Source organism: Ambystoma mexicanum, chromosome 13, assembly GCF_040938575.1.
Source record: "Ambystoma mexicanum isolate Mex_15411 chromosome 13, UKY_AmexF1_1, whole genome shotgun sequence".
NCBI classification, from domain to species: domain Eukaryota; kingdom Metazoa; phylum Chordata; class Amphibia; order Caudata; family Ambystomatidae; genus Ambystoma; species Ambystoma mexicanum.
The window spans coordinates 253,491,458-253,517,855 of record NC_090938.1 but is presented as its reverse complement, the minus strand read 5'-3'; the positions used below and the strand labels follow the sequence as shown (position 1 = coordinate 253,517,855).

At 45.0% G+C, this 26,398-nt stretch overlaps 1 protein-coding gene across 2 annotated transcripts in view; it reads left to right on the top strand.

Moving 5' to 3' along the window:
* The window catches only part of LOC138521152 (zinc finger protein 398-like), a 405,528-nt gene that overhangs the window by 91,156 nt on the left and 287,974 nt on the right, over window positions 1-26,398 (top strand). For both annotated transcript variants that reach the window (XM_069633731.1, XM_069633730.1), the window contains exon 2: window positions 2,406-2,526. In XM_069633731.1, coding sequence (XP_069489832.1) covers window positions 2,406-2,526 — 121 coding nt within the window. The remainder of the gene's footprint in view (window positions 1-2,405; window positions 2,527-26,398) is intronic.

The following is a 26,398-nucleotide window of genomic DNA, read 5'->3' as shown; positions in this document are numbered from 1 at the left end:
CTCCCACTATATCTGTGAGAAACCTGAGGGTATTCTCCCAGGTAGACCTCGGGATTCCTTTATTCAAGTGGCCATGGAAGGCCTGGCACTCTCAGATCCCAACCCTGGGGTTGGATGAGTGAGGGAGGATCACCTGGGTACGGGAACCCGGGTGTATGTTTGGGGAAATACGCCATTCGAGACACCGTATGTCTCCCGTCAAACCTCTCTTGTAGAAATCCCCGGGAAATCCAAACCCAATTACATCCAGTAACCACCTCTCTCAGAATTCATGCTTTTCCCGTCCTACCCAAATAGTCCCAGATATTCTCTTTCCCATCCCTCTGATTATCATTTCCTACATTCCCAACCTGCTCAGACAAAACACTATCATTCCCACAATTCCACATGTTCCTTTCACGATAATAATCCCGGTCAGTCCTGTATGTTTTACAAACCCTATCCATTTCATCCTTCTGAGTTAACCAACCAACCCCTGTATTATAATACCTTTTCCCATCTTACCATGTAAGATACCCAGATACTCTCCCCCGCAAAGCCCCCTTTTCTGACATGAACACCCTCACATATCACGGAGGACAACGGACATGTCCCAAACCAAGGGCTAGGCAGAGTCAGGCAATTGAACAGAATCACACACACTTGACAGCCCTTTCCTTTCACCACAGGATAAAAGGTGGAGCACAAGAGCACACTATGAGCAAGACAGACTGCACAACCTGAGAGCTAAAGCAGCATGGCAGTTCAAGAGGAGGTGAAAGACGGTGATACTGTGAGGGTGACAAAGGGAGAAGTACATTTGCCCTTTCCTATCAAGGCCCGTGAAATCTCTGCAGATGGAAACATAAGACCGCGAACAAAGGCCAGTGTGTGTTGCAGCAAATGTCGATGGTACACAAGACCCTCCTCCATTGATAGCCAAGCCAGGGAGAGATGCTGATCTCTGTGGTACCAACCTTGACTCGAAGGAGAAGAAAGCCAAGAGGTTCATCACAGCCGGAGAGTCGATACGAAACCAGGCTGTGTTGGATGAAAAGTAGCAAACAACAAATTTGAACGTTGGAAAGCTTAAAGGAACTATTGAGAAAGTGGGGGAAGCCTGCAACAGAGGCGCCTGTCACCACATGGGTGCTCACGTAGAAAACTGTGGGCGATTACCCGAAGGTAGAGACTACCATAACCAGAAGGCCTTGGGAAGCGGCAAAGAGGGGTCAAAATGGTCATACAGAGGGTCTTGTAAAATCCTCTGTACCGTCGAAAGTCTTTGACCGACAGATGATTGTGAACAAGGGAAATTAATCCTGCATGGTGAAATCAGTAATGAACTGTGTTTCGTAAAGTTGGCAAGAGTGAACCCGGCAGAGGGAAGCCAACAATCAGAATAGTGTGTGGAGCGAAGTAAACCCGACCAAGGGGTGTCCACAGTAAACTGTACCAGTTGGTGAGAGTGAACCTGGCAGAGGTAATCCGACAATCAGCGACAAAGCCTGAAGAACTGTTTAAAAAGACATTAAGACTTGTGAAAGTAAGAAAAGCCACAGTGAACCCGAGGAGGGAGGCAAACGTCTGAAAGGGGTCTGACCCCGAAAGAGGGAGATCCGGGGTGGAAAGATGTCACCCTAAGTGCATTGAAAAGGAACTGTTTAATCGATTTATTGAATATAATTTGGGGAAGGGTATATGCCCGGAAGAGGGGGATCCAGGAGTGAAGCCATCACCCAAGGTATATGTGAAGCATAACTTTGTGTTTGTTTGTTGGATACATCAGGCCTCGAAGGCAAGAGACTTTTGATTGAAAAGAGACTTAACCGTCGAAGAACTTAATGGCTGATGCAGAACTGTTGGCTTGTGCTGAGAAAGTTTGAGTGTGTGCTGTGCTCAGGAGATCCACCTTGTCCCGTGCTCAAAATGTGGGGAAGGGAGACCACTGGCAATCGCATCCTGACGTATTATTTGTGAACACTGCCTTCTTTATTGAGAACCCTATCCCACATTCTTTCTGTATTAGTTGTAAGGATTTGGCAAACATTTTTTTTTTTTAGTATAGGCCCTTTTACTTTGACAAGTAGCCACAAGGATTGCCTTAATCTTTATTTGATGGTCGATGTTTGCTCCCATCTTAGATTTAGGTTTAGATTAGGCGTTTTTCCCCCCTGCATTTACAGTTTAATAAAAACCCTTGAACTGTAATCACTTGTGTCTGTTGTACTGTTGCCACCATGAGTTCCTCACAATATCCTACCCCATTTTCAGTGGAAATCGTTGGTATGCATGCTGAATGAGGAAAAGGAAAGAGGATAATCTGAGAGTGATAAGAAATTGAAGTTTCTGTTGCAATGAGAGTACAGACATCAAATGATATCTTTCCAGGTAACTGATAAAACCATTTCCCTTTCATTTCACAGGTTTCATTCCATGATACTTCTGCCTGTTTCTCTGAAGAGGAGTGGAAGCTGTTGCAGGAATGGCAAAAGGAACTTTACAGGAATGTGATGAAAGAAATTCACCACGCCTTGATCTCTCTCGGTAAAGTATTCTGTCTGTCGTATTTTATACTTTTCATAATCTGTGGCATGCCTTGTTGTTTTATGAGGTGTATATCTGTCATCTTGCTACAAGTCTTAGAATGTTATTTAAGGTCCGTGATCTGAATCCTGGTGTCATGGTTATGTAAAAGTGAGTCAGTTGCTTGGCATAACAAGCACACTGTCCTGGATCAATTAGATATTATTGAGCAGATGGGGTTGTGGCAAGACCAATGGGCATTAACACAGAGCACCTTTTGGCTGCATCTGTGGTCTAATGAGCGAGCCTCTTTAAGCCATTTTATTATTAGCAGTCTCATGTTCAAGGCAAATTGGCATAAAATCCCCTGGCTAGCATATGTTAATGAGGCCCTGACCACCTGCAATATCCTGACCCTTTGCCCTCCTGAAAGTTTGCTGTTGAATAAGCAAATGATAGACTATAAGCAGACCCTGTATTGGGCAATGATGGCGAAGAGGGAAGAGTATGGAACTTGCCAACAACTCTGACAGAAACCATGCTGCGATAAGTAGGGCAAATGTGATTCAGCCATATCTTGTTTGGAATTCTAAAAAGAGAGATCACTGGTTGATCACACGGGCCAGATTTGGCTATTTAAAGCTCAGGGGGAATACGGAAAAGTGGTCTGGGTACCCTAACAATCCGAGCTGTCCAGCTTCTGGGCGGTAAGAGAAGACCTGAAACACTTTGTACTATTTTGCCCGGCATATTGAAAAGTGAAAGGGTCTACAGTTCTCCCGGTGCTCAGGAATATGGTAATTCACGCATATAGGCCGCCCCTATGCTCCTTATTGCCTGTGGGCTCAGCATTGTCAGCCGAGGCCCTCCAGGCATACCTGAAAAAGGCTATAAACCAAAGTGGTTTTTATCAGACTAGCAAGGATTTATGCAATCTATGTTACCGGGTTTTATCTGCGCTATATTAACTTTTGTATACCTGCAGGGCAATTTTATTTCTGTGCTTTTGAAACTGTTAGAAAATGTAATTGTGAATAATGGGTTTTTAACTGTTATATTGTAGAGTTTAATGGATGTACTAATCCGAATAAACCTTTGAACTGAGATATTATACTGTTCTGGGAGACATGGCCTTGACAGGCAGTTTTGAAATTAGGATATTCCATTTACTCTGCCACCGCCACTAGCTCACCCAGAGGTAGGCCTAAGAGTGGGTAGTTGGCCTGGGTATCTATCAAGCTAACAGTTGGTGTTTCCTTGGTTGATACAGGCTCCTCCAATGTAAGGCATCTACGTTTTTAAAACAACTGGTAGTTCTTGTCTTGATTTACACATTAGGGGATTTCCCATGATAGTTATTCAGAGGTTCTGTGAGTGACTCTAAAGCCTCATTTGATTCTGTTTTACAAGGTGTGGGAAAGGATTCCTTGTGTAAAGCTGGAATAGACCAAACAATTGTGAGGCTTTGGGTAATTCTTGAACATTTTCAGTAGGTCATGTTCCATTCGGCATAAACCGCGAAACAGCAGACTTCACAACACATAATCGGGTTAGACATGGCTGTGGGGGAGGTACTAATTAATTGTTCACCTATTTATTAACCCCCCCCCCAATGATTTCTGGACTCTTTAACTTATTCCGAAGGGTTGTCCCGCCCTTGGCTTGCCAGGACTCTTCCTGCAGCCAGGTATGTCTCGGCGTGTCTCTGTCAGGACACTGCCTCGGATTCCAACCACGACCTTCTAAGAGTTCTTGGCAGCTCCAACTCCCAGCTATACTGGTCGGCAGCCCAGCACATGATCCTCGCCAAAATCCCCAGTCACGCAGCCTCTCTCTCACTCTCTCTCTCTCTCTCTCTCTCTCTCTCTCTCTCTCTCTCTCTTTCTCTTTCTCTTTCTCTTTCTCTCTCTCCCTTTCTCCCGTTCTCCCGTTCTCTCTCTTCCTCTCTCTTCCTCTCTCTTCCTCTCTCTTCCTCTCTCTTCCTCTCTCTTCCTCTCTCTTTCTCTCTCTTTCTCTCTCTCTCTCTCTTCCTTTCTCCCGTTCTCTCTCTTTCTCTCTCTTTCTCTCTCTTCCTCTCTCTTTCTCTCTCTTTCTCTTTCTCTCTTTCTCTTTCTCTCTTTCTCTCTCTTTCTCTCTCTCTCTCTCTCTTTCTCTAGCTTTTTACCCCCTTTGCCTACCTTTATTTCAAACTCTCCTTGAACACCTCCTCCTCTTTATGATTATGTATATTTTCTTTAAAATTTCCCAGCTTCTTCCGTGGTGTCATCTGTGGCCTGGGGAACATGTTACACTTCTCTCTGTCTTTTCCTTTCTTTCCTCCTGCCCTGCATGAACAACAAGCATACTATTTTTAAAGGACATCACCTCTGGTACATTGCGCGCTCTGCCTTGCGAAGTACAGCCATTCAGCTTTCAATTTTGCATTATTTTCTGCACCCTAGAATACTCGTGTTCGTGCACCTGCCGCTATACCAGCAATCTTGTCTCCTGTGCACTACAAACCTAACTCACTCCATTTACCCCAATACTAAGTGTCAGTATCAAATGTTAAACTACACACATTTTAAACTACAATACTGTACACACTCTTCAGCTTCATGAATTCCCTAACAGTCCCCTGCTTTGTTTATTTGGCCTTTAGATCTGCAACTGAACTGAGGGGCAATTCTCTGCTTTAACATGATGTTTGGGGGTATTTTCCCCTCATGGCCTATCACACTAAGGCTGTTGCAGCTGCCCTTTATGGCAACACGCTGTGAGCATGTTGACCCCAACCTTATTAGTTATACCATGAGTAGAGCGATGTCAGGACATGATACAAGCGGCTTTGTGGAGGGTGATGAAAAAATGATATTGAAGGTTTACTTAACATGAAACTTTCTCTACCTTTTGATCCCTTTACCGCATCCACATACCATTAGCTCTAGTGTTTGTTATTTTTCTTTGAATCTCAGAGGACTCTCTTGAGGGATTCCCCGTTCCATTTACTGAAGGTAATGCGTGCATGTGGCAATAAGAACTAGGCATGCATGCCCCAGAAGCTCCTGCGCTCAAGACGTTTAGACAAGCTGGGGGCGGTGGACCATCGGCTTGACATTTTGTGGACTGTAATGGTTTCAAATAGAAAAGACAATGAGCCCACATTGGTGAGAGGATGTGTGTCAGGGGGTGGAGGACCTACACCCCTTGCAGGAGGAGAATGAGATGGAAGGCAGCAAGTTCGTCATCATGACCTGGTAGTCTATTGCCACGTGATGCTGGAGAGCCATGGAAATGGAGGACAAATTTTTGTGAAAGTAAAATACGTTCTTTTGTTATGTGGTAGTTGGGAACTGCATGCCGGAATTCTTACAGTGGCCTCTCCGAAGATATGGGGTTGAGCATCTTGAACCCTATAATAGGAGCAAAACTCGGAAGCCTGGGAGGAATGGGGGTGCAGAACGGGTTAGTTGGGTTTCGGGTTGAGGTGAGATTCTGTCTTTTATTATTGCAAAAAAACATGTTGATAAGCTTTTGCCTGTTCATCTTCTGATAATTAAACTGCTGTTTCTTTTTTCACTTAACAAAATTTTGGCGATTTAACAGACTTGGGAGGGCGGGTGGCACAGGGGCTTAGATGCAACAGAAAATGTGCTTATCAGAGACCTACTGCGCCAACCTGTAGGCTCCACAACCTTTGAGATACAGACCAAGACCACTAGGAAGTCTCCTGGTGACCAAGCTGCTCTTAAACCTGTTACCCTGTTTAACACATATGGTCTGCCCCAGGGGAATCGGTTATAGAAACCATGAAACCTGTGGACCTATCGGCACCCTCCTTCTCAGCCTTCTTTGAACTTGGACTTGTGCTGAAATCCCCTTGGGTGGTAGCGCCTTCCCCCTCCACATCATATATCATATCTTGATGAAATAGTGCATTTGTATGGAAAAAAGAATATCACTTGGTTGTCAGATGTTCACACCTGGCTGTGCAAGCTAGATATGGTTTATGGTAAACATTGACATTTCCATAGACAAGGTATGTTACTGGGAGGTTGTCCTGTGCAATTGTCTAAAATTAGCCCCCTCCAATTCTGATTTTGACCTTTTTTGTGAACAAGACGGATTGGGTAGTATAAATTGAACTCGAACAAATGGTTAAGACTCTGCTGCGTTCCCTATTTATGAAGTATTTTTTCAATATCGTACCCCTTTGGCCAGTAAAAGTGGTGTGGCAGGGTTTGCACCAAGAGGATTCTTTACACGGTGGATGCAGTATTCAGAGGGAAAAATTCCAAGTTCACAAACTACTAGTCAGCCATAAAAAGACACACGCCACCTCGGTTGTCGACATGCACAGAACATGCTATTTTTCACTACCCAAGAGACAATTATAACTTGCTGATTGTTAGTGGCGAATACAAACATTTGAGACATGCAGTATATGTGTTAGGAAAGATTTCAGAATTGTATGTAATTTTCCCTCCATGTGTACACCCCCAAACATTTTGCTGCTGTTTAGACACCATAGGCTAACTTTGCCAGAGAAGCAGAGCCTTCAGCTGCACTCCTCTGGGCTTTCGCTTACTTTTTATGAGGAAACTGACATGCCCTTAAGACAGTCAGTACTGGGAGACTTTGTTTCCCTTAGTCCTTTTCCCATGTTGCAACTTTTCTGCAACATGTAACAAGTACACAATGTACCTTCCAGTACAGTGTACTTGGGTCTGTAGTCATTTTCCAAAGGCCCTAGATACTCCCGATGGACTTTTTGTGGGATGTGCAGATGTGTCATGGACAGGGCTGGTGGCAGCTATCTTTTCGCATTATTTTTAACCCTTTTCTGCCAGTTCCGGGACTTTTTTTTTATTGTCCCTATGGTTCGGCCATGTGTTTTTAAGCATAACTCGGTAGATCGTAGAAAACTTTCCTATGGACCTTACCCGACTTTTCGTCCATTAACGCACTCGAAATCAGCCGCCATTTTCTGATAATCCTATCACTTGCCGCATCGCCCTGGCTCACCTGCTTTTGCGGCACTAAATCAAATCCCCCGCCCCTGAAACAGACTTTATCAAAACATTCATATTCCCCGCCTCTATCCGTGACGTGACTGTGCTGCGTAGGCAAACGCGCCCAGGCGTCTTCTACGCGACTCCACACAGAACCCGGAAATCAACACAGATCAGCTCACACAACACAGCGCGCCACAATTCGCAATATGAAACTGTACTTTTAAATCAAACCGCAAGATTGTAAATTTGGTAAAGTACATTTATTTGACATCAAATGTTTAGAGAATATTCAGCGATTTTCTTTTTTATTTGCTCACGTTCCAAAAAGTTCGTTTTGAGGCACGCGATGTTCCTTTGCTGTACACAGGGTCTTAGATCATCTCACAATACAGCGCCACAATTCGGAATATGAAACTGTGGTTTAAAAGCAAACTGCAAGATTGTACATTTGGCAAAGTACATTTATTGGACATCAAATGTTTAGAGAATATTCAGCGATTTTCATTTTTATTTGCTCTCGATCCAAAATAGTTCGTCTTGAGGCAAGCGATGTTCGTGTGCAGTAAACAGGGTGTTGGTTTACGATAAAATAAGCTCTTCGGTCGCACTGATAATCGCATGGCTGTTCCAACAACGAGGCACTAGGCCACCACAACGGTCTGTATGTTGCATCTAGCCGTTAGTACCGCGTAAGGGCATACTTGTACTTGGCGATCGTCCCATAAAATGGTCAGGGTGGTAACGTTGTTCACGCGGAGAAGCAACTGGCGGTTAAAAAAGCCGTCCGCCGGTGTCTGGTACTCGTGACACATGCAGTAATGCATGATGTACCTGTTTGAAAAACATAAACAATGAAATTAGTCTCACCATCAGATCTTTATTAAAATTATTCATTTTATATATTCGGTCGGGAAATTATTTCATAGCTAGGACAGTGCAACTGGGTTTTAAACGTCAAGGGGGGGCTGTAGGATACTGAGACAGTCCCTCAGTGCAGGGGTTGACAGGGAGTGCAGGTGGAGAGTGGAAGGGCCCAGGACCGAGATCGCAGACAGTGGACCAGTTGTAGCAGGGGAGAGGGAGAGAGAAAGCAGAAGCAAAGGTTTTGAGGTGCTTCCGTAAAAGTAGACGGTTCTCCCCAAGATAGTGCGCGGTACAAAACAATATGCCACATAGAACGAACAAGTACAACTTAACCCGTCTTTAAAGCTACTGTATAGTAATTAAATTGCGGTATAAACTCATCTAAAGAGTTACTTACATTATATTTGCATTTTCCATTGTGTCTGTGCGTAGGGCAGCCCCGAAATACCACTCCTTCTATGCCGACGTTATTTCTTCTAATGAACGAACATGAAATGGCTTTCGTTTCTGAAATTATATTCATTATCGTTTCTTACGTGGTCCCGGCCTGTCAAGGTCAAAATACAATAGAACCTTAAACTGAGTCGTGGGCCATTCTGGCACCCGAGAAAAAATCAAAGCAGCTGACCTTCACTTTGAACGAGCACACATTCCTAGTTAGCTACATTCAGTGTAAGGCATTCTCACAGGACTTGAAATTTACACTCCATCTTTGCATTTTGTCTGCGTGCTTTGCAGCCCCACAGAACCATAAATACGGAGACATTCTATATTTTTTGAAAAATGATTTATATTACTGTTTGGTTTAATTTAATGCGCAAATGAACAAGGTTGGATAGATACACATATTCAATGGGCCTGCGACATGAGGAGACTCGAGAGAACAGACAATCAAATCACAATCATTTAAACCGTGATGTGTATTTCTCAATGAGTTCTTCTTTAGGTGGACATGGAACAGAGGCAATGTTGGGTGGCAATGCAGTTGTCCCCTGCACAGGTTCGTTCACAACTCCATTTATGTGCCTATCTAGGACGTCAACAATAAGTTTCTCAATAAACTCATATTGCATATCCTCAAACACTGGTTTGATCACCCATTGTTTACTTCTTTTAGTGAAGGCCTTATTGTAGCGAAGCGTCCCTAAAGTTCCGGTCGTCCTACTTTGTTGACGGCCAACATTATGGTTATGTGCCAAGACCGCTAAAAGAGTCCGATTTATCATGCCCTCCATGCCAAAATGCAATCGTTTTGGCCTGTACTTGAGGCACATATTGTGGAACACCTCCAAATCTCCTGTGTGGCAGAATTCCGTGAGTCCCCTCAAAGCTTTTGTTATAGTTTTATCAAATACAATCTTTTCAATGGCTTTGTGAGTGGGTGATAAAGGAATCAACCACTTCTTCTTCCGTGCCTCCTCTGTGGACAAATGGCCATGTTCACAATTGTGGAAATGTTGGTTCGTGTTCCATCGGTGAACGTTTGTACAGTGTGGCATTACTGACCGCCATTTTTCCAGTAGAATTTCCAACGACCCTCCACATGTTTTTGAGCTCCACCAAAGATGGTTGCTGATTGACTTGGACCACTGTGAAATACCTTGCAATTCTTTTTTTTTACCTGCAGCCGACAATTTTTTATTGATTGATTTTGCAAGATGCCAAACGTCAAATTGGTGATTTATATTTTTGTACTGTTCTCTCATTGTCTTGGCAATTGAAACGTGTCTGTCCGTGGCTATCAGGTCGATCACCATTCCCCGCGATTGTAGTTCTTGCAATGATGCTACAAAGCCAACTTTCTCCATGGCCACTGAGGATGTACTTTGTGACACCTGCACGACCACCGAACTCACAATTTTCTTACTTTCCATGTCCTGAAAGTGGTAGGTGCAGTACTTGGCTGAAAATCCTGGGCTGTCGCACTGTCTAGCCTGAACCGTTTGCCGTTTGCCCGCGAATGTACTATCAATAGACATTTTTTCCATTCTCCAAGCTTCGCTAATGGCTGGAAATAGATAATCGGTTTGGTATTTGTAGAACTGAGTTTTCACAATGAAATGGATTCCCACAAACTGAAAGAAAGACTCTAATTTTTTAAAACTTGAACCACTAAAAAGTGCAGCCGCTGCACAAAGTAGATTGCCTGCTGGCAGTTGTCCCAGCATAGGTTGTGCAGACCATGTGAAAGGATGATATTTTGTACAGGTGGCATGTATTTTAAGGTTAGTGCCTCGAATTGCACGAGTCACATTAATCAATGGCTCCCCACATACTTCCCCACCTACCAAATGCCCACATTTAATCCGAATAATAATATCAATCAAACAACTATCGAATACAATGAATTTGGCCTCTTTCCTTATACTGTCACTCTGCATCCCAGCTGGTTCGGCCTGTAACGTTGAGGACATGTCACTCACATGAAAGGTAGAATCTCTGATATCGTCTTCCGCTATGTTCAGTGATATTGATGGTGTTTCATTGTCGTCTACTTCATTCTCTTCCATTGCAACATCTGTTCCTTCTCCGGCGATGGGTGAATAAAACAATTTCTTCAACTTTCTCGCGGTCTTAGTTTTTGCGGGTGTGGATTCTGTGAATTGATCTCCGACTGCATCCGAACTACCAGGAGGACATTCACTATCAATGGCTGGTGGTGGTATAGCTCCGTTGTCAATCACTTCATATTCTTCCCATTGGCACGATGCTTCTCCAGTCTCAAGTCCCTGCCAAAAGGTTTGACAAGCAACATCTGTCTGTGTAGATCTAGTTCGTACACCCACTCGCAACTAGAGGACAGATTGGAAAAGGGGTGTTCAGTTTAAACACAACTTACAGTATTGAACTATTAACAGTGAAAAACAACATAATATAGTGACCAGGACACTAACCTTCTTTTGCTTTCTTTTCTTTGAAACTTTCTTGCCTCGAACTTCAACATCAGGACGCTGTTGCTCCGACTCGTGTGTGCATGTCTCCACTTCCTCTTGCGCTGCAACGACTATGTTTTCCTGATAAGCACATCCATCACGCACTGACGCTCCATGGACTCCCTGAAACATAGAACTTTCATTAGTATGTATAATAATATCGAAAACACAAAATGTACTTGGGGACCAATACCCACGTACATCTCAATAGCAAAACACGAATGAACGCTTTGTGTAGAACATTCAAACGACAATTATTCACGCATTGTTGATCTAGTTAGATGGAACTGTCAAGATCCATACCTCGTGCTCCTCATAGACTTCCATTGATGATATTATTGAAGATGATGCTTCAGTGACTCCCTGAAACACAGTAATTGCATTAGTATGGTTTTCTATTTTGATAAAAAGAACAGAAAGTTTGTGCAGGCGTGAACGGCTCATCTAAATAGACCTGCACAAATGATCAGTTGTCTAAAATTAATAATGGATATCTAAATATGATTCGATTTGCTCGATCGTTGGAAGTGTCACCACCCAGAAATCTGCATCAACTACTAGGGGTGATGTTCTTGTAGAAGAAGCTCCGTCATCTCCCTGAAACATAGTACTTGCGTTAATAAAGAAGGAAGTATAGCGGATGTAATCACGTCATATGATTTCGCTTCATCGAACTGTCAGTATCCATACCTCGAAATGCATAAGAACATCAAGGGACGATGTAACTGCGGTGCACACTTCTGCAAGCTGTTGCGCCGACCCGTAACTGCACGCTCCCCCTTCTTCTTGGACTAATGCTCCATCGACTCCCTGAAACATAGGACTTTCATTAGTAATGAACACAATATTGAAAAAAGAAGACACATAGGAGGGCGACGACAGAAGGACATATCAATGGCTAAAAACGAAAGAAACATTGTGTGTAACAATCACGCTACAAGAATGCAAGATCTGATGATCTCCATCGATGGAACTGTCCTGAAACGTACCTCGAGCATCTGAGTGACATCAACGGTAGTCGTCAATACGTTGGACTCCTCAGCATCTCCCTGAAAGACAGTACTTGAATTATTTTGGATAACAATAATTATAACTGAAAACAAAGACTAGAGGACGAGTACAAGGGTGTACCATTAGGTAAAATAATTACACGATAAATTAAAACTATTGATTTACATGCCTAAAACAAGTCAGTGGCAGAATAGCCAAGTAAGATTACCCGATAGGCGCTTGAAGTGGCTGATGACTGCAATAACGACACGGATGGAGAATCTTCCGCCTTCATATTGAGTGGATACATAAATGGGGAAATTATTGTTAGCTAATGCTACACACTACCGCAAGGCCGAGAGATAAATACGTAAACTTGACTCACCAGTGGAGGGATGTGGACCAATAGAGTGGGAATAGCGGTTGAGAGCAATTTTCGCCTCGCTCGCGGTGTGTTCTTCTTTATTAGCAATGATGTGGAGTACATGTCAGAGGTAAAGTGCCTGCTGCAGATGCGGTATCGATCACCCCTCTTGTCCGCAAAGACTTCTAGGACTCTACTCAGAGGGTGGATATCCACAATATCGGACCCATTCTCTTCTCTTATCTGATCTATTGTCTTAGGGAAAACATGCATTATAGTACCTTCAGATTTATTATGGGTCTTCGAAGGGCAACCGCCAATGGAACAGGCAGGCATTGTGGAAAGTTCTGAAAAGTAAAGATCAACAATTCTCTATGAATACCAATGTGTTAAAAAATTAAATGACACATAAAAGGTTCAATGCAAGGTATGTTTTGGTTCTTGGAACTATACACGTTATTCACATGCGGATAAGTATTTGAATAACTTTAAAAAAATAGAAAAATAATTTGACTAAACTCAGAACATGTGACTAGTTCCTTGCATGTACTGTCTTGAACGAAAAGAAATTGGACGCAAAATGAGTATGGTACATGGCCTTACCTTGACGAGCAAACAGTTAGATGCAGGGATCAGAGTAGTTTCTTGTCGTTCACAGGTTGCAAACTGACGAGTTTCCTCGAAGTGGTCACGGAAGTTCACAGAGACGAAGAGCAGATAACCAGCACCTTCACGGGTTGACTAGCAAAGTGCAAAGAAGTTCTCATTAGAAATATGAAGTGGGTTATAAAGAATTCGAAACAGGGGTGTGTTTGTGAATGAATGACGTGTATATGTCGTGGCATTATGCGGTTTGCAGGGGGCCGTCCAGCGTGAGGGGGGATGCTTGGCAGGAGACACGGGGTCTGGCGGTAGACATGGGAACAACAACCCATGCTCTATAGACCACTTTGAAGTGTACATGGTCTTTGGCACCTCTTGGCCTTTATCGCTCCCTGACAGCTCCACTTGCCAGCACAAGTACCCCGGTGCGAACTGCCTTTGATAGGGCGGGGGGTGGATTGGGGCGGTGGTCGTGCAGACAAGACACAGGAAGACTCGTGAATGGAGACACACTTATGTGGATTGCAGGGGGCCGTCCAGCGTGAGGGGGGACGCTTGGCAGGAGACACGGGGTCTGGCGGTAGACATGGGAACAACAACCCATGCTCTATAGACCACTTTGAAGTGTACATGGTCTTTGGCACCTCTTGGCCTTTATCGCTCCCTGACAGCTCCACTTGCCAGCACAAGTACCCCGGTGCGAACTGCCTTTGATAGGGCGGGGGGTGGATTGGGGCGGTGGTCGTGCAGACAAGACACAGGAAGACTCGTGAATGGAGACACACTTATGTGGATTGCAGGGGGCCGTCCAGCGTGAGGGGGGATGCTTGGCAGGAGACACGGGGTCTGGCGGTAGACATGGGAACAACAACCCATGCTCTATAGACCACTTTGAAGTGTACATGGTCTTTGGCACCTCTTGGCCTTTATCGCTCCCTGACAGCGCCACTTGCGAGCACATGTACCGCCGGTGCGAACTGCCTTTGATAGGGCGGGGGGTGGATTGGGGCGGTGGTCGTGCAGACAAGACTCGCTTGCCGCAGGGCCTCACCAAGGAGAGGACATCTAACTGCATGTAAGAGGCAGGCTGCAGGATCTAGTACATGGAAGGCAGGGGGGTGAGTTTATAAATACCTCACCCTCCCAGGAGAATATATGGGTGCAGTTCACCCTGGAGACCCTGGATGCCTAGGCAGTTAGTCAGCAGCAGGCTGGCCTGTGGTGGCAAGGCGGCACGGGCCAGAGGGGGTCATCTCTGTACCCGGTGCCCAAAAGGATGATTTATTATGATCAACCATATTGATTATTTACCTATAACCATGTTTTGTATCAATAAAATCCAACGGCCTTCCTTTTATTGCCAACGCTTGAACAAAGTGGTGTGGTAAGTATTTTTGGGGGAGGAGGCAAGGCCGGGAGGCTTGATGCCAACCCGCAAAATAACATATGTATGTCTGCTGCATATGGGTTCAACGGTTATGTGGATTGAAGGTGGGCGGCCAGCGTGAGGGAGGATGCTGGCCGGAGACATGTGGTGTGACAAGACAAGGCACAGGAAGACTATTCAATGGAGACACACTAGATTCATTTAAAAAATCAAAACAACCATTGTTAAAATATATGTTGGGTTTTATTTTAGATCTTAATTTCAATTGAACATAAATAATAAACATTACACATTGTAAAGTTGCGGTTGCAGCACATCCAGGGAAAATCCGCGGTATTGTCCACTGTCGCTGGGGAAATGTTGTCTAATGGCAAGTACCGCACAGGCAGGTATTACTCTCCGAACGCGGTGTCCGAGCCTCCCGTGAAGCCACCAAGTGAAGCAACGATAGGCCACCAGCCTGTACCACCTGTGAAAATGAAAGATGCAAACTGTATTAAAATGACAACTTTCTTATCACTGTCGATTCAGGTAAAAAATGTCATTCTGCTTTGAAAAAAATTCTATCTAGAAAATGCACAACATGGAACCAATTTACATGCATTCGAATGATGAGACGACCATGAAATAGTAGTGGCATCACTGACATCACAACCAGAGTATACTTACTCGTTACTCGGATTACGCGGACGAACAGTGCCGCAAAGTTCGTGCATAAGCACCATCATCATCCTCAACACGGTCCGTGAGAGGCAGGCTTCCCTGAACTCTGGCAGCTCGGTGATGCATTGCGGACTTGGCTCGCCTTCCGAAATGTAGGCCAAGCACCCGGAATTTTCACGGCAGCAGCAGTTCTCCTCCTCAGTTGGCATTAGCTCGCACCGATTGCACGTGCACCAGGTGGAGACGCCGTCCATGCGACATGGTCCAGGCTCTTCATCCGTGGACTGGTCCTCCCAACTGCCGTCCGAATCCCCATCGTTTTCGCGTGCTTGCCTTTCCAGTAGTTCTTCCTCGGTGTACTCGGGCTCGTACATATACGGCATTATTGTAGCCATTGTGTGGTAAAGAAAGTAAAATAATTTATAGCGGTGGTACTGGTATCTGTTCACAGGGGCTACAATCAACGAAGGTAGCTGACCAGAGCACAGAAACGAGTCACAGAATACTCAAAGTAACACACAGAGAGTAATGGAATCGAAAATCTGCTGCTGTGTGTTGTGAAACGGTGTGTTTATACTTATTGAGGAAAGAGGCGTCCTGCCATTTCCATGGCGACAGTTCATTAGCTGAGGCGCAGCGATTGTTGACACGAAACGTGCTTTGGCGTTGGGAAATGGGCGGTACGCGTCTGCTGATGTCAGGCTCAGGGGCGGGGGATTTGATTTAGTGCCGCAAAAGCAGGTGAGCCAGGGCGATGGGGGGAAATGATAGGATTATCAGAAAATGGCGGCTGATTTCGAGTGCGGTAATGGACGAAAAGTCGGGTAAGGTCCATAGGAAAGTTTTCTACGATCTACCGAGTTATGCTTAAAAACACATGGCCGAACCGTAGGGACAATAAAAAAAAAAGTCCCGGAACTCCGTTTTTTTGGCACAAATAGGTGGCTTGGCTCCAAAATGGCCATGCCTTTTGTGGCCTTTGTCCTGTCCTTTGGCCATCTTGCCCCTTCACCTTCCCCAGGTCAAGCCAACCCGGGGCAGTCCTTATTTGGACATGCAGTTTCCCGCAAAATGCCAAGCTTTCGTGGGCTCCTGCATGCCTTTTGTGTGTGCCCCCAGGATGTGGGCTGGGGTGTCTGTCCCCAATACACATCCTGGGTGCCAGAGAGTCTGGAGTGCTGTGAATGACTGGGACCACCGAGGTCCATGATTGGTCCACGTATGGAGTGTGTGTTTGTGAGCAGATCTCCCATTGGGTCCTCTCTGTTTTGCCGCGAAGGGAACTTTGGATAAGAGGAGGCTGAAAACACCCATACCATGTCGATATCTGGAGTTCTCACTGAACGAAGGATAGGATCCAAGTATCCTGAAACTATGAAGCTGAGTCGAGAAACCGCTGGTGACCCGCTGGAAGGTTTGGCACCCTGAGCCTGCTGTTGTCCTGTGGGACCCCTCTGCATCTGGTCTTCCTAGAAGGTCTGCGAAGAGTCTTTGACCCATTACAATAGTGGGACCAACTATTGTCGGCACCTTCATCAAAACCTGCAAGTAAGCTTTCTCAGAAGTGTCCCTGGGCCATCCAGTGGACTGACCGGCTTGCCCAGGTCCTTTGCTCTGTCACCGCTGCTGTTTGGAGGAGGCCCTCGAAACTTGTTATACTGCTAGCTCTGTGTCCACGGCACCCTCACACCGAATTTCGTACACTTGGCATTCCCAGGCCTGAAGTGAGACGAGTGTGCCAGGACCGAAGCATACGTGGTTACCGTGTTGCCCTGCCGCAGCAACCCCCTTTGCAAGTACGCTGCAAATTTGTGACCCTTTTCTCCCTGAAGCCTGCTGCAGTGAAACCAGGTCGATTCATTCACCCGGAGCAGAGAAATCGCCACTGTCCCATTTGGGAATCCTCACTGTGTCTCAGGAACTGAAAGCCGCAGAGACATCCTTTTTGCCGCGTTCAAACCTGCAAGCGAAGTGGACTAAACTGGCGAAGTTTGGGTCAAGTGCGCCTGGGACCGGTGAGTACTTCCAACACTAACCGGGGACCCCTAGCGCCAGGGCCTCTTTTTACGCACGAGTGGCCCCTGAGGGTCACTTCCTTTCCACTGCTAGTGCGAAGTAGAGACTCCATCCCACTCTCTGGAACTGCCTCTGCCTTCAAGTGGAGGTCCTCTCTGAATAGTCAGAACTTATTCTTCATCGCCTCATCCTCCTTCCTGAGCTGCTAGAGACCCCTGAAGAGACCCTGTTTTGTCCATTGGAACAACTGCGTACGCTTGCATTGCATGTACTATTGAGCACAAGGCTCCTCTCTTCTTAGGACTTGGACTTCCTCTTAGGTGTGTTGCTGATGTCGAAGGGGCCTAAAGACTATCTGCATTGCCCGTTTCCTTCCCATCTAGGTTGTCGACATATTTTGTGCATTTAACCCTTTAGACCCAATGGTCTTGTATATATATTGTATTGATTGTGTTGTGTTGGTTTACTGAGTATTGCTGTGATTCTTTTGCTATGGTCTGAGTTACAAAGGCCTTGTAATAAATGTGTTTATATTTTTGATATACCGCCTGTCTGGGAGTAATTTGTAAGTGTCCTTGCTTTGTGTGCTCATTGAGGTTTTTCAGTCACACTTACCCCTCCTGAGACTTAGTCTTGACCGCCTGCCATAGCTACCTTGATTGGTCTGGCTTGTCCAGAGGTTACCCTGTTCCAAGAAACTAGGCTGGCCTTCTGTACCTCTGCCCACCAGGTCAGAGTTCAGAAATCCATCTTAACAATATGCTAGACTGTTAATTTGCTCTCTCCCCCAAATGCAAGATGAAGAGCTAAATGGCTGAAGCCTGGTCATGTCAACGCAGGGATTCAAACCCTAATGGTGCCCTGATTTTGACAGAGAGAACATCATTTTCATCTGTGATTTTTGCCATTTCTTATTTTATCTGACTGGTCTGGAAACTTTTGTCAAGCCTATTATGATAGGGGTATAAGGTATAGATTGCCTTATTTTCTTTTTACTTGGGGACTGTTAGGTATTAAACCTATTACCTCTTTAAAAAAGTAATGTCCTTATTGTTGTTTTTTTATTCTACTTAAATCTAGGTATAGGTGTCATTATGTTATTTATCACATTGTTATGTTATGAGGGATTGTAGTATGTATTGAATTTGATGGGTTCTTTAGAAGATTTAGTAACAGAATTTAATGTTTTTTTTTTTTTTTTTGTACATTAGTGTTGAGAAGTGGGAAGGCCACACTACCACTGATTCCAGCTGCTGGTAGGTTAGCAAACAAGCTGAGTAGTGTTGATAGTTGAGATCCAGAGGAAACATATTGGTGATTTCTTAATAATGGCCCACTGAAAGCAACCGCCCTGAACCTAAAGAAATCTGACAAAAACTAAGGGTCTAATGTCATTTAACAGATGCAAGTGGCAGGTGTGGGTGCTGAAGGGTGTGTAAGACAGGAGATACATCTGCAACACATATTATCACCGCCAAAAGTAAGTCATGAACAGTCACTAAAACTACCAGCATGAGCCCTGTGGATGTATAGAGCACCCACGCGAGCGACTCAATATACAAATACGCATCCAGGTGGCGAATCTACTTGGACTTTTAGAGGAGGCAGGAGGGCAGGGATGGTTGGGGCAAAGCGAAATTTTAGAGAAGCTTGGTAACCTGCCCAGAATGAGCACGTAGTGGATTGGAGGGTATCCATAGAAATGACCGTATAAAAAAATGAGGAAGAAATGACCACATTTTTAGGGCTGATTTGTTTTCCGAAATGTGTGTACATTTTAATTGAAATATAGGTGTGGGATGGGGTAAGGGTATTAGTTAAGGTAGGGGGTGAGGGAAAGGGGCGCTGGGTTCTCCCCCTGCATTATTAAAAAAACAAAGTGCCAAAAGCAGTTAGGAATTTTGTTTTTTCGACTCAAAAAATGCAGTCATTTCTCCATTTTATTTATTTTTTTCGCTTAATTTATGGATACCTGATTGGAGGGCTTGCTGTTAAAGGCACAGGTAAGGGAGACACGCAGCAGTGGACCCTACTCATTTTGACACTGATTCCTGTAACAAGCACATTGTAACAGAGAGGAGGAAGAGCTGGGTGGGCGTTTTAATTCCCAGGACTCTGAATCGCTTGGGAAAGCAGATATCTCATTTGGAGATCGGTCCCCTGGGGATAGCTTCCAATGAAGAGTTGTAATTGCATTAGTAGTGCTGAGGCTGAAACACACGACCATTGCCGGCATAAAATCTCATTCAAATGCAGTCCCTTTGCTATGTCTGGTTACTTTTTGAGGTCCATTCGCCTGTTCTACTCTAACCCAACTGCCAGAATGTGTACGATATTTGCTTTGGTCCGGGGAAGTGGTGGTAAAGTGCAGCAGTCGGCTACGGTGCCCGACTCGACTTTTTGTGAAAGGACACACTCTGAAGTGGATTTCGTTTGGAAGTGCTGTGCTGCTAATAACATTGCAGAAAATAGGCATCTGTGCCTTTAATTCTGCGAGGGACGCTGTGTCGAGGGAGACGTGCTCCACCCCCTCTAACAGCAACAAAACCAAGCTGGACTGCGAAGTGGGTGGCGAAGTGGATCAGTTTGCAGTCCGCAGACATGAGCCAGGAGTTTGGAAGGCCTTGCTTGAACTTACACACTGTAAGTACTGTAAATTTACCTGTCTGAAAACAATTGGCAACCTACATTTGAAGGCAGGCGAAGCCCTAAGGCTCAGTTTTACCATTGCTTAACGTTGACAATCTAAACGGGACAAGATATTTGGCAACCTTACCAGGGGCCATAATGCCTACTTGTCGTCGTTTAACGTTACTTTGGAAGTTGCTAAAATGGAAATGCCTAATACCCAGTCTGAGCAATTGGCAAACAGGAAAGAGGGCAGGCAGCCATTGTGTTGCTCAACCCAGAAGTTGAGTTTGTGGAGCCTTCCCCGGGTCACAAGGCCAATTTCTTAACCCAGCCACCCCTCGAAATAGAGGGCATCGGGAATGACGAAGCAACTAGTAATGGAGAGGATGTTTGGCAGTCGCCTGAGGTCTCCGACACACACACAGCCTCTGACCTCTTGAGGTCAGAGGGGAAATCGGAACCCGCACAATGTCCTTTGTGAATTTATTGGTAGTAGCAAAAGCGGCACACCCCCAAGCGGGCCCGAGTACTACGCCCGAACATACAGGTTGACAAACAGGCTGACGGCCGAGATTTTGGTAATAAACAAACCCCGGCCGGTCCTGTGCTGGCAACACCAACAGCCCGCAACCCGTGCTCTATTTTTAAGTTTGGAACCAGTGGTAAAGGTTCTGAGATGCAAAAATCTGTGCAACCCTTAAAAAAGACTGCTGGGCAACCTAGAGGCCTTACCGGGAACCCTTTACTGTCAAAACAACGCTTCTTCTACAGGACATCAGAGTTAAGTCTGAAACCTAACCCAGTACAATTAGTTACATCTAGTGCTGGGTCATCAGGTGATTCTTCCTCACACTCGTCCCAGCAATTAACAGAGGAAGATGCACTCACAGAGGACGCCTCTCTAGATGACGGAGCCGTAAATAGAAAAGCAGGAGGAATCCGCGATTTGCCTAAAGAAGGAAACGCAGTGTCTCATCGACAATTGACAGAGCATAGAGAAATAAGAGCCCCCTCTAAGAGAGGCATTTCTGAAAATCTCATTAAGTCACACATCCCCTGGACCTAAACGTACTAAACTGGGAGACGGAGTAGATCTGCAAGGCTTGTGCCAATGCAGCTTGAGACCTAATAACACCATGAGGTCCGGTGTGGACACAATTCCAACGAAGTCTTTAAGTCAAGCCACATCACAACCCTTGGATGAGGACTTACTGTTGGACATGGCAGCGGCCCAGGTGAAGGCTCAGTCGTCAAACACCCCTTCTATAGATGCAGGAATGATTGCAGCTTTTGCAATCACAATGTCACCGTTCATGAAACTGTATGAATCGATTAGTGACCAAATAAAAGACCAACCTGCAGTGATGGCCATGTTAAATACGAAGGTCATTTTTATTGAGGGGTTCATCACTGCCCTCCAAGGCAATTTGGACAAAATCATAGCCCAAATTACAGACATCCTGCATAGCATAATCGATTCAATCATCAATCAAAAAAACAAGAGGAGAAGCGTACAGAAAAAACAACTGTCAGAACCTCAACCTGACAAGGATCATGAGAGGCACTACGAAACAGTAAAAGGTAGCATGGGCAGTCTTGGAGAGTCACAATTAAAGGCTGTGGATATCCCAATGTCAAGTGGGAAATCAAATGCCTGTGGACCGACCACAACGAAGAGCGTGGCCCAGGTGGATGCAGGCAAGGTCCCGGCTGTTCACAAGCTGAGAGGTCAAGAATTAAACACTAACGCTTGTGTGAGTTGGAATAGTGCTAGAGCAAGTGGACTGCCTCTCGACCAAACCTCCCAAAAAATATAGGAACTTTACAAAATTGACAGAAGAGCATGAGACCGTGGTAGCTGCTGAGGGCTCCAAGCAGCTACAAAGAGAGGCCCTGAAGCGCAAACTGCCAGAGGGTAAGCGACGGGAGGCTAAACTGTTAAAAGCCAACAACTTCTGCAATTACAACAGCGAAGAGGTGGGCACCTAGGAGCGGCATTTTGGTAAAAAGCCTGCTATCCCCAAATCATAGTACCGAAATTGTCGAGAAAGACCCCCCAAAAAGGACCAATGGCCCTGTGCATGAGCAGCCCTTAAGAAAGGAAATATGGCTTGATTCAGTTTACCATGAGGAGGACGCAACTGTAGCCTTAGCCAACTTGTCCACATATTCGGATTCGGAGTGTGAGACCGGTGTGGTTTCGTCAGACTTTGATACAGGACTAAGCATGCCTCGGACAAAACAGAATGTTGACACTAAGGTGTCTTACTTGTCCATGAATGAGAGCGAGGGGGACGAAATAGAAGGATCCCCTAAATCTCACCTAAGGATTGGCAAAAACCCCACACCTGCCTCGGTTTGTAAGCCGGACAGGTGGAAGTGCTAAATTTGGTGCCAATGTAAAAGGTGCCATTCAGACCACTAAAAAGGGCAGCCTTTACAGGGCACTTGAGGACAAAAAAGAGAAGAAGATTTAAATGGACAATTCAAGACCCTGCAGGAAACCAGGAATGATTTGGCTGGAAGACCAGAATCCGGACAACTGCTGAACCTAAGGAGGGAGCAATAGGAAGACGTGAAAGAATACATTCCCTTGATTAAGGTAACAACACATTTTGGCTGCTGTTGGAAATAATCCTTTATATAGAAGATGATCTTATTCTAAACAGAGACAATGTATTAAGGTTGATCCATTGCTTACCCACCCATCAGTCGAACAATCTTCTTTTGGTGGAATTCCTAGAGGAGAGCATTATGGACACAGTTAGTTATTGTCTACCTATCATCGGTGAAGAGTAAAAATCTCCTACTGTCTGCGGTGGCTTATGTGTTGCCTATGGGCTTTGTATTAAGCTCGTGCGAGTCAGAGGAGGAAACCTCAGAACAAAAGGGCTGGACGACTGGTCAGGGGACCCCGAGTTGGCGTAGACCAGTAAGAGTGGAAGCCTGACACAAAAGAGAAGTACATGCCCTAAATTCAAATTCTAAATCTTTAAAAGGAAACGCCAGTCTGTTGATCATGGTTGAAGGGCGATCATATACCAGAAAGGAGCAGGTTAGATTCGAGGAAAAAGAAAGGTCCCACCCAGTAGAAAATTGGTCCTGGTTGGCAGGTGCTCTGGCAAACAAGAACCCTCGAGCATAATGTTTACAGAAAGACCTAGCAGAGGTGCCGCTGGATTTGGTGTTCTGTTGCTGGAACACCAGAGGGTTCACACATTTGTTTAGTGGCACTGAGTTGGATTTCAATGCCTGTGACGTAATCTGCCTCCAGAAAACATGGCTGCGAGACCCACCGATCTTGGAAGGATTTTCAGTCCCCTTAAATTCCGCAGAAAAAGGCTCCAGCGAGCACCATACGGTAGGCTTTGTAACGGCTATAAAAAAGGACTGTAGTTGGATTCCTCGCATATCACTAATACTAAATCTGTATGGGAATACTGCTTCCCCAAACTCAAAAGACTTCTCAGAATCCGTTATGTCCATAATTGATGAAGCATGGACAAATGGCTTACTTTATAATCGGTGGTGACTTGAACATCCACTGCTTTAACAAAGATGCAGACTTAGTCACAAATCTTGCATTAAATGCTGCAGCACCAGTCAAAAGAGGTTGGAATTGAAGGACCAAAAAAGCCTCACGGAACATTATGATGGTAAATGGTAACATCAAGGGTGATACTTCAGCAAAGAATACGTGGAAAAAGAGGCCCGGAGGAAAATATTTTGGATTATTTCTTTGTATCCGATCATATGCACAGAAGCCTGCTTCAAATGAAGGTTTTGGTTACTAAAAATAGTGATCACAATATTCTAGTCCTATCAAGTAAGAGGTGGTCAACAGCCCAGCGACAACAGATTAATACTCCAATCGAGATAGCTCCTGGACGCACAAGGCTGAGAATACCTGTTGAAGGAATAGAGGCCTCACACGTTGCCTTCAATCCTGGGGAAACTCGGAGGGCAGAGTCTCTGCGGATGATGTCTTAGACTACGAAAAGAGGTTTCTCTGAAATGAGAGCTACGGGATCAAAACCATCATTCAGCGAACGCCACTTATTTGATAGGGAGCTCTTAAAAAAGGAGGAGTTCAACAGATGCAAGAGATTGAGTGTAAAAAGAGGCTCAACCAAGGCAATGGAGGATTTAAAAAGGCTGAAACAATATAAAAACTGGGTGAAATCCCATAAATTTAAAACGCACCAGAAAGATACTGAGAGAATGAATGCGCAAAATCGTGGTGTCGAAAAATATTGCAGAGATGTGGCGAACTATCAACGATATAAATGCCCCTCAAGACTCTTTGCTGTCCAACTCGGTGCTATCACAAATATGGGTTTCCCACTTTACATCGCCGTTCGTGTCAGCTAATACAGGGACTCCACTAGAGGAGGGCCATAAAATCACGGGTTGGAGGTTCCGTACAGACAAAGAGGATATCCTGAATTTGATTAGAGCTGCAAGTGGCTCGAGAGCTGAGGGCCCTGATGGATTATCCAACCAAATGCTGAAGCAAAACCCAGAAGAATGGGCGACCCTGATGTGGGAATTGCTCGATCGGATAAAGTCTGTTCAGAGGGTGTACATGTCATGGAAAACTTTAATCATTGTGCCTATTTTTAAAAAGGGTGACGGGACTAACTCTGCAAACTACAGTCTCATTGCACTTTTAGATGCAATGGGCAAAATCTTTGGTGCTCTAATATTAAAAGAACTGACGGCTTGGAGCACTCCATCTAGCCATTTTGATTGTTTGCAGTTGTGATTCGTTAAGGGCATAGGCAGAGCAGTTAACCTCTACTCGATTGGCATTTTGAAGACCCGGGTCAAAGCCTCACAGTCGTCTAAAATATTTCTGGCTTCGATAGACCTTGCGCAGTCCTTCAACACTGTGGACCGTACAATATTGTGGAAGAAACTTAAAGATTGGAATTGCCTGAGGAATTCAGAGAGGCATTGAAGGCATAATATTCTGGCACAACATTGTCTGTGAGCTTGGATAAAGTGGGCAATGTCTCGGCCCCCATTAAAACATTCAAAGGCCTGAAGCAGGGATACACATTGGCTCTGGCAGTTTTCAATTTGTATATATCGGATATTGACAAGGCATTCGAAAACATCAGATGCTTCCCACCAAAAATAGCTGGCCACTCGTCTGCTGTTTGCTGACTACATAGTGTTGTTGGACCAAACTCAAATAGGTCTGCAGTAGCAATTGAACACATTGGCAGCATGTGTGGAGTCTAATGCGTTAATGATTAACGTGAACAAGTCAAAAATTCTTACTCTAGGTGGCAAGCCGGGGAAAACATCCACAAAAAGAAATGATATCTCAATGGGGGAAAAAATCCTTGAAGTGGCTAATATGCCTTATTTGGGCATGTGCTTGAACAACAGCGGGTTGATGCACCAAGAGAATGTTCTCTACAAACAAAAGTAAGAACTTTGGCAGTACAGGCAAGGAGGCTATTCACGGGCCATTGTAAATTCACTCTACTTCCCGTGATAGAATATTAACGCATTAACGTTATACCTATGCAAACATATGGTGCAGAGTCCTCATTCTCACTGCCATTTCAACTTTGGCCAAAATTGGAAGCCCTTTTCTGGAGGAAAGTACTGTCCCAGGCTAGCTGCACTCCAGTGCAGGCTTTTAGGTTAGAGCTGGGACTGACCTCAATGTTAGCCATTATTACTTGGAAGACCCTGGCATTCTACCGCAAATGCATCATGCCAATTGAAGTAGGAAATCCTGCCAAATTGAGAAAAATGCCCTTCAGGAGGAGGCTAAGTCCTCATTGCAGGAGTGGAAGAAGATCTGCATCTCGCTCCTAACGACAACGAACACAGTGGAAAAGGACTTAGTCACCAACCCAGGATTGGTGAAGCGAAGACTATTCGACCTTGACTGGATCCACACCCAGGAGGCTGTAAGCTCTCTTAAAATATATGGAAGAAGGCTACCGGAAACAAGGGCAAGAGGTACAGTTCCAAGCTATGTGGCTAAGTTCCTGTGTCCTTGTCTGTGAAAACAGTTTATCCATTTTCTGCTGAACCTGCTTCCAACAAGAGAGGTGCTGGCAGTGAGGTCTGTTCCAAAATTGCTGATCCCTACTTGCCAACTCTGTAACGGTAACCAGGAAACCCTGCAGCACTTAACACTAGTATGCCCAGCGTTAAGGGATACAAGATGGCAATTGCTGGGGCAATTCTTTAACGAAGCAATGTCCTTGGCTGTTAGTGATTGGTGGGCCTTGGTAACGCAGGGGAACAAGATCTCTTTGACATTGGCACTACTGGCATTTTTGAAAATGGCATTTGCAAAGATTGAGGAAACCCGAGAATGGAGACCCTTGGTGGAAATTAGGAGGACATTTCTAGGGCCCTAGCGGCCTAAGACAGTAAAGGGGGATTAATCAGGCTGATCACTGGTGCTAAAAAAAAAAAC